General features: G+C 47.5%; 1 protein-coding gene across 4 annotated transcripts in view; it reads left to right on the top strand.

The window, feature by feature from the left end:
- wwp2 (WW domain containing E3 ubiquitin protein ligase 2) overlaps positions 1–17,370 on the top strand; it is a 304,365-nt gene that overhangs the window by 285,183 nt on the left and 1,812 nt on the right. For 3 of the 4 annotated variants that reach the window (XM_072386810.1, XM_072386807.1, XM_072386809.1), the window contains 10 exons: positions 5,668–5,722; positions 6,876–6,957; positions 7,793–7,921; positions 10,229–10,307; positions 11,316–11,387; positions 11,800–11,888; positions 14,032–14,191; positions 16,018–16,151; positions 16,597–16,737; positions 16,807–16,927. In XM_072386810.1, the coding sequence (XP_072242911.1) occupies positions 5,668–5,722; positions 6,876–6,957; positions 7,793–7,921; positions 10,229–10,307; positions 11,316–11,387; positions 11,800–11,888; positions 14,032–14,191; positions 16,018–16,151; positions 16,597–16,737; positions 16,807–16,927 (1,062 nt within the window). The remainder of the gene's footprint in view (positions 1–5,667; positions 5,723–6,875; positions 6,958–7,792; positions 7,922–10,228; positions 10,308–11,315; positions 11,388–11,799; positions 11,889–14,031; positions 14,192–16,017; positions 16,152–16,596; positions 16,738–16,806; positions 16,928–17,370) is intronic. The other variant, XM_072386808.1, reaches the window with a different exon arrangement.

The following is a 17,370-nucleotide window of genomic DNA, read 5'->3' on the forward strand; positions in this document are numbered from 1 at the left end:
CAAGATAAAAGAAACATTTTGTGAATATTAAGTTTAAACTCATTAAGTTAATTTAAATAAGTCACTACTAAAAGTACTTTAGTATTACAGATAAAACAACAGATTTTTATGGTAGCTAGTAATGAAAATAACAGTTTGCTGTACAGCTTCACTAACAGCTCTGAGTTTCCTGCAGTTTGAAGCACTTTTGTCCGTGATAATTACCTTTAATTTGAAATTATTTGAATGCGAAGTTTTCCAGTTTATGTGAGTTAAAGCTGAGGCTGTGAGTTAAAGCTGAGGCTGTGAGTTAAAGCTGTGGCTGTGAGTTAAAGCTGAGCTGTGAGTTAAAGCTGAGGCTGTGAGTTAAAGCTGAAGCTGTGAGTTAAAGCTGAGCTGTGAGTTAAAGCTGAGGCTGTGAGTTAAAGCTGAGGCTGTGAGTTAAAGCTGAGGCTGTGAGTTAAAGCTGTGGCTGTGAGTTAAAGCTGAGGCTGTGAGTTAAAGCTGAAGCTGTGAGTTAAAGCTGAGCTGTGAGTTAAAGCTGAGGCTGTGAGTTAAAGCTGAGGCTGTGAGTTAAAGCTGAGGCTGTGAGTTAAAGGTGAGCTGTGAGTTAAAGCTGAGGCTGTGAGTTAAAGCTGAGGCTGTGAGTTAAAGCTGAGCTGTGAGTTAAAGCTGAGGCTGTGAGTTAAAGCTGAGGCTGTGAGTTAAAGCTGAGCTGTGAGTTAAAGCTGAAGCTGTGAGTTAAAGCTGAAGCTGTGAGTTAAAGCTGAAGCTGTGAGTTAAAGCTGAGCTGTGAGTTAATGCCGAGCTGTGAGTTAAAGCTGAGCTGTGAGTTAAAGCTGAGGCTGTGAGTTAAAGCTGAGGCTGTGAGTTAAAGCTGAGCTGTGAGTTAAAGCTGAGGCTGTGAGTTAAAGCTGAGGCTGTGAGTTAAAGCTGAGGCTGTGAGTTAAAGCTGAGGCTGTGAGTTAAAGCTGAGGCTGTGAGTTAAAGCTGAGCTGTGAGTTAAAGCTGAAGCTGTGAGTTAAAGCCGAAGCTGTGAGTTAAAGCCGAGGCTGTGAGTTAAAGCCGAGGCTGTGAGTTAAAGCCGAGGCTGTGAGTTAAAGCCGAGGCTGTGAGTTAAAGCCGAGGCTGTGAGTTAAAGCCGAGGCTGTGAGTTAAAGCCGAGGCTGTGAGTTAAAGCCGAGGCTGTGAGTTAAAGCCGAGGCTGTGAGTTAAAGCCGAGGCTGTGAGTTAAAGCCGAGGCTGTGAGTTAAAGCCGAGGCTGTGAGTTAAAGCCGTGGCTGTGAGTTAAAGCCGTGGCTGTGAGTTAAAGCTGAAGCTGTGAGTTAAAGCTGAGGCTGTGAGTTAAAGCTGAGGCTGTGAGTTAAAGCTGAGGCTGTGAGTTAAAGCTGAGGCTGTGAGTTAAAGCTGAGCTGTGAGTTAAAGCTGAGGCTGTGAGTTAAAGCTGAAGCTGTGAGTTAAAGCTGAGGCTGTCAGCTAAAGCTGAGGCTGTGAGTTAAAGCTGAGGCTGTCAGCTAAAGCTGAGGCTGTGAGTTAAAGCTGAGGCTGTGAGTTAAAGCTGAAGCTGTGAGTTAAAGCTGAGGCTGTGAGTTAAAGCTGAAGCTGTGAGTTAAAGCTGAGGCTGTGAGTTAAAGCTGAGGCTGTGAGTTAAAGCTGAGCTGTGAGCTGTGAGTTAAAGCTGAAGCTGTGAGTTAAAGCTGAGGCTGTGAGTTAAAGCTGAGCTGTGAGCTGTGAGTTAAAGCTGAGGCTGTGAGTTAAAGCTGAAGCTGTGAGTTAAAGCTGAGCTGTGAGCTGTGAGTTAAAGCTGAGCTGTGAGCTGTGAGTTAAAGCTGAGGCTGTGAGTTAAAGCTGAGGCTGTGAGTTAAAGCTGAGGCTGTGAGTTAAAGCTGAGGCTGTGAGTTAAAGCTGAGCTGTGGCTGTGAGTTAAAGCTGAGGCTGTGAGTTAAAGCTGTGGCTGTGAGTTAAAGCTGAGCTGTGAGTTAAAGCTGAGGCTGTGAGTTAAAGCTGAAGCTGTGAGTTAAAGCTGAGCTGTGAGTTAAAGCTGAGCTGTGAGTTAAAGCTGAGGCTGTGAGTTAAAGCTGAGGCTGTGAGTTAAAGCTGAGCTGTGAGTTAAAGCTGAGGCTGTGAGTTAAAGCTGAGGCTGTGAGTTAAAGCTGAGGCTGTGAGTTAAAGCTGAGGCTGTGAGTTAAAGCTGAGCTGTGAGTTAAAGCTGAGCTGTGAGTTAAAGGTGAGCTGTGAGTTAAAGCTGAGGCTGTGAGTTAAAGCTGAGCTGTGAGTTAAAGCTGAGGCTGTGAGTTAAAGCTGAGGCTGTGAGTTAAAGCTGAGGCTGTGAGTTAAAGCTGAGCTGTGAGTTAAAGGTGAGCTGTGAGTTAAAGGTGAGCTGTGAGTTAAAGCTGAGGCTGTGAGTTAAAGCTGAGCTGTGAGTTAAAGCTGAGGCTGTGAGTTAAAGCTGAGCTGTGAGTTAAAGCTGAGGCTGTGAGTTAAAGCTGAAGCTGTGAGTTAAAGCTGAGCTGTGAGTTAAAGCTGAGCTGTGAGTTAAAGCCGAGGCTGTGAGTTAAAGCCGAGGCTGTGAGTTAAAGCCGAGGCTGTGAGTTAAAGCCGAGGCTGTGAGTTAAAGCCGAGGCTGTGAGTTAAAGCCGAGGCTGTGAGTTAAAGCCGAGGCTGTGAGTTAAAGCCGAGGCTGTGAGTTAAAGCCGAGGCTGTGAGTTAAAGCCGAGGCTGTGAGTTAAAGCCGAGGCTGTGAGTTAAAGCCGAGGCTGTGAGTTAAAGCCGAGGCTGTGAGTTAAAGCCGAGGCTGTGAGTTAAAGCCGAGGCTGTGAGTTAAAGCCGAGGCTGTGAGTTAAAGCCGAGGCTGTGAGTTAAAGCCGAGGCTGTGAGTTAAAGCCGAGGCTGTGAGTTAAAGCCGAGGCTGTGAGTTAAAGCCGAGGCTGTGAGTTAAAGCCGAGGCTGTGAGTTAAAGCTGAGCTGTGAGTTAAAGCTGAGCTGTGAGTTAAAGCTGAGGCTGTGAGTTAAAGCTGAGGCTGTGAGTTAAAGCTGAGGCTGTGAGTTAAAGCTGAGGCTGTGAGTTAAAGCTGAGGCTGTGAGTTAAAGCTGAGGCTGTGAGTTAAAGCTGAGGCTGTGAGTTAAAGCTGAGGCTGTGAGTTAAAGCTGAGGCGTGAGTTAAAGCTGAGCTGTGAGTTAAAGCTGAGGCTGTGAGTTAAAGCTGAGCTGTGAGTTAAAGCTGAAGCTGTGAGTTAAAGCTGAGCTGTGAGTTAAAGCTGAAGCTGTGAGTTAAAGCTGAAGCTGTGAGTTAAAGCTGAGCTGTGAGTTAAAGCTGAGCTGTGAGTTAAAGCTGAGCTGTGAGTTAAAGCCGAGGCTGTGAGTTAAAGCTGAGCTGTGAGCTGTGAGTTAAAGCTGAAGCTGTGAGTTAAAGCTGAAGCTGTGAGTTAAAGCTGAAGCTGTGAGTTAAAGCTGAAGCTGTGAGTTAAAGCTGAAGCTGTGAGTTAAAGCTGAAGCTGTGAGTTAAAGCTGAGCTGTGAGTTAAAGCTGAGCTGTGAGTTAAAGCTGAGGCTGTGAGTTAAAGCTGAGCTGTGAGTTAAAGCTGAGCTGTGAGTTAAAGCCGAGGCTGTGAGTTAAAGCTGAGCTGTGAGCTGTGAGTTAAAGCTGAAGCTGTGAGTTAAAGCTGAAGCTGTGAGTTAAAGCTGAAGCTGTGAGTTAAAGCTGAAGCTGTGAGTTAAAGCTGAAGCTGTGAGTTAAAGCTGAGCTGTGAGTTAAAGCTGAGCTGTGAGTTAAAGCTGAGGCTGTGAGTTAAAGCCGAGGCTGTGAGCTGCTCTCTGCAGATATGAGACCGAGGATAAAGCTAAACCAGAGCTTTCAGTTTTCTGACTGAGCAACATGTTGAGACGGGCCTTTCCACCTGTGTTGCCTGGCCTTGGAGCCTTTGTGTCGGACTCCTTCCAGAATCTGTAACTTCCAACCTTTATTTCACACGTCTGTGCAACACGCTGCTTCCCTTGTTTTCTCAGCCTCCCTTTCTTCCCCTCCAGCCTCTCTCTGTCTGGAAGCTGCCGAGGAGCTGAATGGTCAGAGCCAGGATGAAGTCATCATGTCTTTATATCATTATATTCTCCTTTTACCTTTTTTAGTCACAGAAAGCCACAGGGGTGGGGCGGCGGGGCACAGATTGGCTGGGAGCTACACCCTTTAACCCTGTTCTGTGCCCACTCCTCCTGCAGCAGGCCTTTCCGGCTCCACTCCCTCAGAGTTTCCATGACAGAGCTCCTTCAGATGGGAGCAATGCTGTTCAAAGTGACGTTGACATTCAGTGGATAACTCCACTCTCTGACCTCAGAAATGATCCTGAGAGAAAAACCTCCAGCTTTCACTTGGAAAAAGGTGTTTTTCTGTTTGTTTCATCCAAAGCAGCCTCTTCCTGTGCTGCCAGAACCGGCCGTTTCACAGAAACTAAGTCCTCCAAAACAACTTCTCCCACTTTCCTGTTTGGATGATTAATTATTTTGTGCAAATGAAGCCTTTCTTGGCTCCTTTTCAGAATATTGAAGCCTTTCTTGGCACCTTTTCAGGTGATTGAAGCATTTCTTTGCACCTTTTCAGGTGATTGAAGCCTTTCTTTGCACATTTTCAGAATATTGAAGCCTTTCTTGGCACCTTTTCAGGTGATTGAAGCCTTTCTTGGCACCTTTTCAGGTGATTGAAGCCTTTCTTTGCACATTTTCAGAATATTGAAGCCTTTCTTGGCACCTTTTCAGGTGATTGAAGCATTTCTTGGCACCTTTTCAGGTGATTGAAGCCTTTCTTGGCTTCTTTTCAGGTGATTGAAGCCTTTCTTGGCTTCTTTTCAGGTGATTGAAGCCTTTCTTGGTGGATGTAATGATGCTAAAGGTCTTTGGGACACACCTAAATCATCGGTTCTGATAAACTTGCATGAAAACCCAGCAGCGCTCACTACTTCCCAACAAGCATCTTTTCAGCTACTTTTCCACTCCAGCTAATGTATTCATGTGTGTTCCACATAAGAAGGAGTGCCATTGACCGGCTGTTTGCTGCGGACAAACTTTCCACAGCGTGGCACACACACACCTTTCTTTACGTGCGCTGAGCAAAGCCCGCAGTGGTTTCCAGGCCCAGGGTGAATAAAGGTGCCTTTTGTCAGGGTTTGGGTGGGTGGGGTTGTGGAGGAGGTGGGGTGTCCAGTCTGGAACAGGCATGAATGTTCCCTCAGTTCCCTCAGACATCACACTTCCCTGCCTACTTTCACAGCAGCGCTAGAAGAGAGCGGGAGGAGGACCGGAGGGTGGGGTCGGGAGTGGTGCCGGGGCGCTGAGCGGGAAGCTGGGGGCGGGGCCAGCAGCCAGCCAGTGAGCTCATTGGAACAGCCTTGTTGTTTTATCCTCCTACCGAGCGTGGGGCTCTGGAAGGCATACGAGCGGCCGGCGGCCAGCTCCTTCAGTCGCCCCTCGCTGCTGCAGCAGAGAGGACCCCCCCCCCAGCTCTGAACACACATATCTCCAGGTCACACGCTTTCATCTCTTTGGGGGAGCTGTTTAGTCTTCCTCTAAACCACTGAAGGCCCCAGAGAGAATGATCCCGTCGCGCTGCGCTGGGAGCACCAGCTCTGAGATGAAGCCAGGAGGAGACAGAAAGGTGTCCTAACGGGATTTGTTTTGTCTCTTTCTGTTTCTCCCTCAGCCGTCCGGTGCTCCGGTGGAAAATGACCCTCTGGGCCCGCTGCCTCCTGGCTGGGGTAAGTTCAGCAAACACACTCCTCTCAGGCTTCCTTTTGTCTTCAGTTTGGATGTTTGAGTCTCTGAAAGCACTTCTACCTGCTACAGCTGGTAAATAATCTGGAGTCTGAGCTGCTTTCAGTGAAAAGCCGTGTTGGTGGAGACGAGTCTTACAAGGAGTCAGGAGATCGGTTATTAATGTGCTTTTCATCTCTGCAGGCAGCTGTTAGAGCTCTGAGGGAACATTTTCTGACTTTATAGCTTAATGAAACAGCAGAGACTTCTTCTTCTGTGGTCATTATGTCCCCGAGGCTGCTTCTTCCAGTCCGCTGTCAGCAGATCAGCTGCTAATTGACGGATTTACGTCTCTCTGTTGTAGAAAATCTGGATAAAATCTCTTTTGTTTTCTACTCAGTGTGCAGCTCATTTATCATGGTATGGACTGGCTTTACTCTAAATTACAGAGGCTGCCTTATTGATGGGACTCTTCAGAATGAGTAATGTAACCGAATCCTCGTGTCACACACATCCATTCATAAGGAAAGCTGCTGGCAGCCTTTTCACAGACGCTCCAAAAAGCCTTTTTCTCCCGGCCCATGATGCCTTTTCAACATGCTGCGGTACCTCAAGACGAAAACCTCAATTATATCGTTGGCTCAGATTCATCTGTGGTCGTTTTTTTTCCTCATTTCAAGGCTCAGATTCAAGAAGAGAAAGATGGGAGAAAAGATGGAGGAAAGAGGAGGAAAGAGGGGGCTCATACTAGCAAAGTGGGGTGGAGTGAGCAGGGAGAAAGCTGCAATGTGAGCACTACTGTTTGTGGGCCCTCCACACACGGCTGCTAATGAGAAAAAGATGTCAGAGGGAGGAGGATGGGGCCCCAGCGGCTCAGAGACACACAGCACACTCCTGTAAGAAGTTATTCTGCTTTAAGCCGGGGGAAAGCATCTGAGCCCGTGCTCGTTTTTACACTGAAGTTACTCTGAAACTCACACTCAGAGGCATTCAGATCAGGCCACGGTGAAATATCACACAGACGCGCTGGTTTTCTCTGCTAGTGGCGAGATTCTTTGCTCCATCCACACAGAAAGACAGACTCTGAACCCTTTGAACGCCATAAACCTGTCGTTTCTGCCTGTTTCAGCGCTCTCTCTGTCCTGTTTGTGTCTGCAGAGAAGCGTCAGGACAATGGCAGAGTGTACTTCGTCAACCACAACACCCGGACGACCCAGTGGGACGACCCTCGGACCCAGGGGTGAGACTCAGTGTGTGTGCGAGCATGTGTCCGCCTGCTTGTTCGGTGGTGCGTGGCTTTGGGTGTCTGCTCATACTGCTGTGGTCATCCTGCACAGTATGACAGCTGAGGGAGGCGTCCTCATCACCGTGTAAACGGATGCAAACTGACCGGGAAGATCTGACACATTCACCCAGCAGGGCAGCTAAGATTCAAAGAAGCTCAGATAGTTTAGGAACATTATCGCTCAAAAAATCACTTTTTAGACCAGAATCCGATCTGAAACGGCGTTTTCGCTTCAGTTTGCTCTGAATGCTGATGTCCTCCTCTCTTTCTTTGGGATTAGAAGACTTTCAGAGCTTTTTAAATGATTTTCTCCTGATTTTCTCCTCACATTTCAGCTTTTGAATCATCAGTCTTTTAGTTTTTGTCGCCTTTTGACACACGAGTTTATTCAAAAACTCTTCTAACCGTATGCATTGAAGCCGTAATGTAGACAGATCTCCATCTTTATGGAGTTAAAACTCTCCATTCAGACCTTTCAGAGTCGCCTTTTTTAAACTAATTTAAATCTGTGAAGCAGCTTTGACTCAAATAATGAAAATGCAGGAGAGGCACAAACTGTGAGGAGGTTTTCTTGGCCTCTCACCGGTAAAGTCGTCTGTATTTTGTTCTTTAGAGCTCCGGGAGTCGACAGCAGTGTGAATAATCAAAGCTCAGCAGCTCAGCTCAGCCATGTTTTTGTCTTAGCTGTCAGGGCTGTAGCTCCACAGGTTGGCAGGGGAGGTTTGTCAGTCTCATCCCGGGACGGGGCCCTCCGCCTGGGACTGTGCTCACTGCCCTCTCCCTGTTGCAGGATGATCAAGGAGCACCCCCTGCCCCCTGGCTGGGAGATGAAGTACACCGCAGAGGGAGTACGATATTTTGTGGACCACAACTCGCGCACCACCACCTTTAAAGACCCCAGACCCGGGTTTGAGTCAGGGTAACTATCGTCTCTCAGCCCTTCCTCCCAGCCTGCCAGGCCAAAACTCTCATTGTGATTTAAATCAAAGTCTTTTTATCACACAATGATTCTGCCTTATTCTGATAGAACTGCTTTGCCAATAATGATTCACACGATGCCCTGGAAAATCCAAGCTTTATCTGCATCTTTATTGAGTTTTATCCGTTGCTTTTCATTGACTTTCCTGCTTCTACTTGTCTGAGTCACCGTAGGGATCTGAGATATTTGAATAAACTCATCACAGCCACATGTTCACACTGCTCTCCTCAGCCGGGGGATGTTTGCTTTGCCTTGAAGCAGTCTCACATCTCACCGCAGAACTGGGGAGATGTGCGACAACAGCAGGCTGCGCTGGCATGTGTGTGGCTGTTTGTGCCTCTGTGTTTACTCCCAGCATGCAACTGTGTGTGCTCCCGGTCCTGCTGCTGTAACGGCGTGTGTGTGTTGGTGAATCTGGAGCTGCTTTTCCTGCTGATAGTTACACGGTCATAGAGGACATAGAAGCTGCTGCTGCTGCTGCTGCTGCTGCTGCTGCTGCTGCTGCTTCAGCTGCTTCCGCAGCTGCTGCTGCTTCAGCTGCTGCTGCTTCAGCTGCTGCTGCTGCTGCTGCTTCAGCTGCTGCTTCAGCTGCTGCTGCTTCAGCTGCTGCTGCTTCAGCTGCTGCTGCTTCAGCTGCTGCTTCAGCTGCTGCTGCTTCAGCTGCTGCTTCAGCTGCTGCTGCTTCAGCTGCTGCTGCTTCAGCTGCTGCTTCAGCTGCTGCTGCTGCTGCTGCTGCTGCTGCTGCTGCTGCTGCTGCTTCAGCTGCTGCTGCTTCAGCTGCTGCTGCTTCAGCTGCTGCTGCTGCTTCAGCTGCTGCTGCTTCAGCTGCTGCTGCTGCTTCAGCTGCTGCTGCTTCAGCTGCTTCAGCTGCTGCTGCTGCTGCTTCAGCTGCTGCTGCTGCTGCTTCAGCTGCTGCTTCAGCTGCTGCTTCAGCTGCTGCTGCTGCTGCTGCTGCTGCTGCTTCAGCTGCTGCTGCTTCAGCTGCTTCAGCTGCTGCTGCTTCAGCTGCTTCAGCTGCTGCTGCTTCAGCTGCTGCTGCTGCTTCAGCTGCTGCTGCTTCAGCTGCTGCTGCTGCTTCAGCTGCTGCTGCTTCAGCTGCTTCAGCTGCTGCTGCTGCTGCTTCAGCTGCTGCTGCTGCTGCTTCAGCTGCTGCTTCAGCTGCTGCTGCTTCAGCTGCTGCTGCTGCTGCTGCTGCTGCTGCTGCTGCTGCTTCAGCTGCTGCTTCAGCTGCTTCAGCTGCTGCTTCAGCTGCTGCTGCTGCTTCAGCTGCTGCTGCTTCAGCTGCTGCTGCTGCTTCAGCTGCTGCTTCAGCTGCTGCTGCTGCTGCTGCTTCAGCTGCTGCTGCTTCAGCTGCTGCTGCTTCAGCTGCTGCTGCTTCAGCTGCTGCTGCTGCTTCAGCTGCTGCTGCTTCAGCTGCTTCAGCTGCTGCTTCAGCTGCTTCAGCTGCTGCTGCTGCTGCTTCAGCTGCTGCTGCTGCTGCTGCTGCTGCTGCTGCTTCAGCTGCTGCTGCTGCTGCTTCAGCTGCTGCTGCTGCTGCTTCAGCTGCTGCTGCTGCTGCTTCAGCTGCTGCTTCAGCTGCTGCTGCTTCAGCTGCTGCTGCTGCTGTTGCTGCTGCTGCTGCTGCTGCTGCTTCAGCTGCTGCTTCAGCTGCTTCAGCTGCTGCTGCTGCTGCTGCTGCTGCTGCTGCTGCTGCTGCTGCTGCTGCTGCTGCTTCAGCTGCTGCTTCAGCTGCTTCAGCTGCTGCTGCTGCTGCTGCTTCAGCTGCTGCGGTCTCTGTTTCCTAACCCAAACCGAGATGTGCCTGGCAGCTCAGCGAGCATAAACCCGACACATTAGAGGCCTCCTTCTTCTTTTCTTCCCTCATTTCTCTCTCCCATCATCTTTCTTTGACTCTGCATCTCCGCCTCTCTGCTGCTGACAAAGCACATCTCCAGTCTGCGAAGGGTTGGTGGAGCTTATACTAACACAGCTGCAGGCCCAGGCTCAGACATGGAGCCACTGATTAGTTATTTCAGGCAGAGAGTTTAACATCTGTAGCGCTGCAACATCAGAGCTTCTTCAAGGAGGTTATCGGGGTTCTGTTGATTAGCACAGATTTTTATTGGATTTTATAAAACTGACCGAGTGTTTGTGTTCTCTGTGTCTCTGTGTGTGTGTGTGTGTGTGTGTGTGTGTGTGTCTGTGTGTGTCTGTGTGTGTGTGTGTCTCTGTGTGTGTGTGTGTGTGTGTGTGTGTGTGTGTCTGCAGGTCTCGACAGGGCGGGTCTCCCGGCGCCTATGATCGCAGCTTCAGGTGGAAATACCACCAGTTCCGTTTCCTGTGTCATGTAAGTGTTAAACTGCCTCCATCTCAGGTCATAAAGCTTCCCTCACAGCTGGTCAAAAAAACAGCTTTTCACTTTTATTTCTGCAGCATTATTTAAAAAAAGCTCTTTATTTTAAGGCCGAAGATGCTCCGTTAACCCGTGAAAAGAGGAGAGAGCAGAGCTGTTAATCAGCTGAGTGAACGCTGGAGAAACGCTGCAGGAGCTGCTTTTCAGCTTTTAAACTGGTTTTGAACCGCAGCAGCAGGCTCAGTTTGAGCTGCTGGTCGTCCTAAAGTCTGAATCGTTGCCGTCACCCAGTGATTCGGTGACATTTTTAAGGCATTTATTGTGGTCGTACCGGAGAAAACAGCCTCAGCTTTCTACTTGATTCTGTTTGAGTTGCTGTTGCAAAGGCAGCAGGAGTCACAGACTGGTTTTGCTTTAATTACTCACATCTCCTGACTTCTCGCGGCTCCTCTGGCGTTATTTCTGCAGCCCGATATCACCACAGAAAGTTAACGCACCGTTTTCACACTGCGTAAGAACTTTTACTTCACAAATATTTGGGATTATTCACAGAAGACATAAATGTTTATTCCTTAAAGCTTCGTTTAAACAAACCTTCTGGAAACCTTCAAGCTTTCCAGTAAAACCCTTTATTTCTCAGTTTTATCATTCATGTGAAAGGCCTTTACAAGATGCTGTAATATTGTTTTAAATGTCATTTTTCAGCAAAAAAAAATAAAAAATCAGCTGTAATTCGCTGCAGAATGATATTTCTGAACAATCTCAGCCAGTTGTTGGATATAATAAGTGACTAAATATGTTGGATTTTTAGGTGATTTGAAGCAGATAATTCGTACTTTAGACATTTGTGCAGATTTTGAATATCAGGCTTTCTTTAGCTGAGTCAGTACCTGATCCAGTCTGCGCAGTTTATAGTTCTTATAGTTCTTATTTATAAGAACTGAACCAGATTAAGCTGCAGTAAGGAATTAAAACTGAACTGTTCTAACTGTTTCTCTGCAGTCCAACGCCTTGCCCAGCCACGTGAAGATCTCCGTGTCGAGGCAGACGCTGTTTGAAGACTCGTTTCAGCAGGTCAGACAGACTAAATCTGTAAAATAAAACCAGCATTTCTTTTACTGAATAGAACAATGAATTTTAAGGTAATTAAAGGTGCAGTACATGCATATTTTAATGGTCCAATTACACTGATTTCACTCTACCAGAAACATTCAAACCAACCATTTGTTCCCTTTCATATGAAGAAAGTTTCTAATAAAGATGATGAAGATGCAAAGTTAAATAAAACCAAATGAGATTAGAGAGTAGGTTACTGTCAAAGCAGTAAAAAGTAAGTAAAGACATAAATAAAGAAGTGAATAATCAGACTCATTCAGATGAATGTGTGCAGGATTAAATTAGCTCTCAGCAAACAGATGAAATATTCAGTCGCTCACGCTGGTTTTTCCGTCTAATTCCAATGATATTCACTCGTTTTTGTGTTCAGATCATGAATGTGAAGCCGTACGATCTGCGGCGCCGTCTCTACATCATCATGAGAGGGGAGGAGGGGCTGGACTACGGCGGCATCGCCAGGTGAGAGCAGCTGCAGCACGCCTCCCCTCACATTCTGCATCTTTGGGTTAATCTGACCTGTGGATACCTTTGGTGTTAATGTTGGTGACATGTGTTTCAGCCTCTGCTCTGGATCTGACCTTTAACCCCTGAACCTTTAAAGTTTGATTAGTGAGCAGATAAAGAGGGTTTCCCACTGAGGCTCAGATTACTGATTGATGAGGATATACGGATTCAGCTGAAGTAAAACTAAAATAAAGTGTACTCTGTCATAGGAGTTAAATCTCTGAGCAGCCGGACACATTCATTTGGTAAAGAGGCCACAAAGACCCCCAAAAGTATCAGGTGACCTTCGAGCCAAACTGTGTGGTGCGGGGACAGAAACCGAAGGCCCGAGTGCTCCAGGGTGGTTTCAGGCGAATGTTTTATTACAAATATCAGCTCTAAATGAGTTTTAAGGTTCACAAACTTATCCAGTGTTGCTTTAAGACAAGCCTTTAAAAATAAGAATATGTAGCACACTCCTATAATGAAAGATAGACTGCCTCAGTATTCGGCCTCAAAATCTTCTCCAGCTCAGGCCCTGGTGCCATTGGGAACCTCTTTTAACTCTCTAATCAACACGTCGGGTCATTAGTAACCCAGAAATGATCATAAATCTCTCCTTTAGTACTGATATGAATTAGATATGCTCTTTAATGATGAATAGAAAGAATAGACTGTAATACATTGTGTTTTAAGACAGTTGAGCTGTAGTTCCCTGTGTGACCTGACGGGGGCAGTGTGTCTGTTTCAGGTGAAGCTACCAGGTGAAACTGAACTGTGCCTTTCATGGTCAGATTATTACAAAGTGAGGATCATTCCCTCAGTTTCTCTGACTCTGCAGCTGTAAACACAGGTTGTGAAGTCAGAAAACCTGAAACTCACCTGGAAAACGTTCAGATCCATCATTTCAGTCCTTTCAGTTATTACAAAAGCCGTATTTTTGTTTCTGTTGAAGCGCCTCTCTGCAGGTTTTAATGTAAAGCTTCAGCAGCCTCACAGGGCTGCAGAAGTCTGTCATATTTGAGGGAAAATGTGCTTTTACTGGTTAGACGTTGAACCCATGCAAGGCCTCCTCTCTGTCCTCCTCCTTCCCATCACATGTATCCATCCTGCTGTCCTTCGGGTCTCTGTAAATGTTCTCATGTTTGTTTTCATTCGTTCTGTTTGGTTTTGCATTGTCTCTGTCTCCGGTGTCACGTCAGTGGTTTTACCCTATGGTAGGTGACATCATGCTGTTCTACCACAGGGTAGAACCACGGACGGGATGTTGGGAGGTGTCTGCGTCCGTCAATCCGTCCGTCAGTTCATACCCCCCCACCCACCCCCAAAGCCTGGCCGGGGCCTGCGGGGCGCTGGGTGCTGCAGCTGGTGGAGGGCCCCATCCTGTCTAACATGCCTCTTTCCACAGTGCTGCTTTAATCCAACGCTGCTGTATTTATCCTCCGTCTCACATGTTCTGTCCTGCTGTGGTTCATGGGTTACTTCATGTGTGCGATCCGGCCTGAAAGCTCTGCTCCACCTTTATAAAATAACAGGTCCGTCCCTCCAAGGCAGGGATTCAGGAAGCAAGGCACACATCAGCGGCTCGTGTTTACAGGACAACTGTCCAGAAATCCAGCTGTAAGGAGAGCTGAAACTCACCTGCTCAGAGGAGCTCATCCCTCTCCAGCACCACTAAAGCACTTATTTAGAGAAAAAAACAGCAGAAATCCTAATTATGAGTCAAATAAAACCAGCTGAACATTAGTTATGACGGGGGCTGCCTGCCCCCCGGGTTTAACTGCTCCTGGAATAAAACCAGACTTGCTGTTGCTTTCTTTGTGTCCGGAGCTTTATAAAAGCTCAGAGGACGTCACTAAGGAGCTGATTTTTACAGTTCTGATGCTTTAAATGAATCCCTCCATGCCAGCTGCTCATTTTAAAGCTGTTTTCTGTGAGATTTGTGACACAGACTGTTATTAACTGTTTATTTCCTGTTTGTTGAAGGATGTTTTCTGTGCTCACAGTGCTGAAACTGAACTTTGTGGTTAAAACTGACTGTTTGCTCCTGTAAGCGAGTTTCTCGCCGTGCTGCAGCTTCCTCCCCGACAGTAATGCCCTCTGTCCTCTCGCTCCGCAGGGAGTGGTTCTTCCTGCTGTCCCACGAAGTCCTGAACCCCATGTACTGCTTGTTCGAGTACGCCGGCAAAAACAACTACTGTCTCCAGATCAACCCGGCGTCCTCCATCAACCCCGACCACCTCACCTACTTCCGCTTCATCGGGCGCTTCATCGCTATGGTGAGCCTCACCTCAGCACCGTGTCAGCCCAGCATTTACAGCTGAGTTAGGAAGGACCGGCTGGATCTCTGGTGAACATTTCACCAACAAGTCCACACAAAGCTGTGCCATTCAGCAGAAACACCCCCCCACTCACCATGTTTTTAATGGCTTCTAAGGCGTAGAATTAAACTTAGTCTTTATTAGGAAGCTTTAGGCAGAAAGCTGCTTTTAACCCTATACTATCTGACTGAATACTGAAGCAGTTGTTCTTAAACCCATTCATTTCTCAGGCTCTCTTTAAAGAACCCGAGCATATCTCAGCCTGTAGACCAGAGAAAAACCCAAACAAACCCACGTCCTTCGGTCTGAGTTACAGCGAGGACCTCATTTCCTGCCCTGCGTGGAAAGGGTGTGAATGTGTGGTTTTAACGGGATAAAAAAGTCCAAATGTGTGGATGATTCAGGTTTCATTTTGCTTTTAAACCTTTAAAGCTTCAGGATTCAAAGTCATTAAACACGAAAGAAAATGTTTCTTTAACCAAAGCTGAAGAAAAATAGTTTTTAGATGAGCTCAAATCCAAAATATTCTCAGGTTTGAGACCTCCAAATGTAAGGTTTGCTTCCTTTGGTTTCAGATATATTTCTTTTAGGTGCTAAATGGGTTACTTTGATCTTATGTGTGATGTTTGGATTGTTTGACAAAAGGTTTATTATGTATTTTTCACACATTTTTTAAGTTTTATCGGGTAAATGATCAGCATAAAAGATTTTATTAGCAGATGCAGGTTAGATGAGACACACACACTCACACATTCACATGCATCCTCCATTGGTTTCACAGGGAAATTTCACAGAGAAAGGACTCTTTTGTCTGTTTTAAAGACAGTCGGGTTGTTTTTAGCTCTCCAGCTATAATGTCTCTGGGACGGACTCCAAAGCGCCGTCTGGCCCTCCACCCTCGCCCCGCCCCTCGCCCACATCATGACCTCACTGCCGCGCCCAGCCTCCACCGCCAGCAGCTGCCTATATTTAGCTCTTAGCTGGCTGCCTTTAAAGATGCTTCTCTCCTCTAAGCCACCGAGCCACCAACTCCTCACCTTTCTCACTCCTCACCTTTCTCACTCCTCACCTTTCTCACTCTTCACCTTTCTCACTCTTCACCTTTCTCACTCTTCACCTTTCTCACTCTTCACCTTTCTCACTCCTCACCTTTCTCACTCCTCACCTTTCTCACTCCCACAGCCATCCTCTGTCTATAATCTGATCTGTGAGACTCGTGGTCCTTCAGGACAGTAGGAGTTAGCAGACTGAGTCAGCGTCTGTGTTGCTGTTGGCTCATCGCAGCTCTGAACCCTCTGTTGGTTTCTAACATTAAACAGCCGTCTGGCAGACTCTCTGTGGACACACACACTCTTAAGAAAGATTATGACTTGGTTTGAAGCTGCCTGATTTCACACGAAGGTTTCCACATCATAATTCGAGTGACTCATCCATTTGTCTGCCATAAAACGAGGAGAAAACAGCATCCAGGATGTCATGTTGAAGTGAAATGTAGCCTGAGCCGCTGTGTAAGGCAGCATCAAACCGGGGGGGAGGGGCTGCAGTTCTCCTGAAATAAAAGGCCCATTTATGACTCCTGGAAAGAGCTTTTAAACCCCAGAATGAGCTCTAACAGTCCCTCAGTGAAACATCAACACAAACGCTGAGCATTAAAAGACACTAAAACATCTAAAACTCTCCTTCTGAGCTTCCTTCTGTCCTGAGACCCAAACCTGCCGTGGCATCGGCTCTGTGAGCTGAGGACAGCAGGTGGCCGTTTCTAATGTAACATTTCCTCCCTGCAGGCTTTGTACCACGGAAAGTTCATCGACACCGGCTTCACGCTGCCGTTCTACAAGCGAATGTTGGACAAGAAACCCACACTGAAAGACCTGGAGTCGATCGACCCCGAGTTCTATAACTCCATCATGTGGGTCAAGTGAGTATCACAGGGTGGTTCTGGGCTTTTCCAGGCCTCATTTCTGCTTCTGAAGTCACCTGAACAAGTCTGCGGAGGATTAAAAAGTCAGCCTTTATACCTGTTACCTGAACCGAAAACATACAGGAAACAGCTTATAAAGCTTCTCCAGAATCATTTCTGCCCACAGAATAAAAAGGTGTTCTTCTGGGTCCAGAAGTCTTCAGTTAAAAGGATTTTTATTTAGGAAATATGTTGTTTACTGGTATGAAACGTGACAAAGTCATAGTTAGTTCAGTGTAACTCAGAGTGTTTTCAGGCCATTTCAGACTTTAAATTGCTCTGCTAATGAGGCTTAAAAAGTCCAACCTGCTGAAATCCTGAAAGTATTCTGAACCATCCTTGGTTTAGACGAGTGTCCTTTACAGCGCGAGAACAAGTCATGAAAACGTGTTCCTGTGTCCAGAGAGAACAACCTGGAGGAGTGCGGCGTGGAGCTGTACTTTGCTCAGGACATGGAGATTCTGGGGAAGGTTTCCACTCACCAGCTGAAGGACGACGGCGAGAACGAGTTGGTCACTGAGGAGAACAAGGAGGAGTACATCGGGTGAGTTGGCCCAACAGTCAGGGCATGGGCTGAGGCCAGAGAGCGTAGCAGTAACGTTTCCTTCTGCAGCCTGTTGACAGACTGGAGGTTCACCCGCGGGGTGGAGGAGCAGACCAAAGCCTTCCTGGACGGCTTCAACGAGGTGGTTCCTCTGGAGTGGCTTCGCTACTTTGATGAGAAAGAGCTGGAGGTGAGGAGCTGCGGGAAAACTCAGATACAGGAGATCCTGATGAATGGCATCTGCTGGGACCGGGCTTTAAACTAAATGAGATCAGCTGAAACTTTGTGTAAAACAGCCCAGCAAATACAAGGACCTGTGTCCATTAATGCAAAGAAGAGCTGATTAATGAGGAGGTTTCTCTTTTTAAGGTCTCCATCAGCTGTTTTCACATGAGATTTTCAGGAGCAGCAGTTTGGGTAAAAGTGTGAGGCAGAGAAATGGGAAGCAGCATGAAGCTCTTTAACAGCACACAGCTGATGCTCCTGCAGACTAGCTGCTCATTAACTGACAAAAATATCCACGAGCTGCAGGCTGAACGCTCACAAAACGCCTTCTTCAGATCATTTCAGCACAAATCTGGCTGTGGAAACATCAAGGAGAGGAGATGTTTCCACAGCAGTCCTGGGCCAGTG

Source organism: Leuresthes tenuis, unplaced genomic scaffold (assembly GCF_036924035.1).
Source record: "Leuresthes tenuis unplaced genomic scaffold, fLeuTen1.0.hap1 SCAF_5, whole genome shotgun sequence".
Taxonomy (NCBI): domain Eukaryota; kingdom Metazoa; phylum Chordata; class Actinopteri; order Atheriniformes; family Atherinopsidae; genus Leuresthes; species Leuresthes tenuis.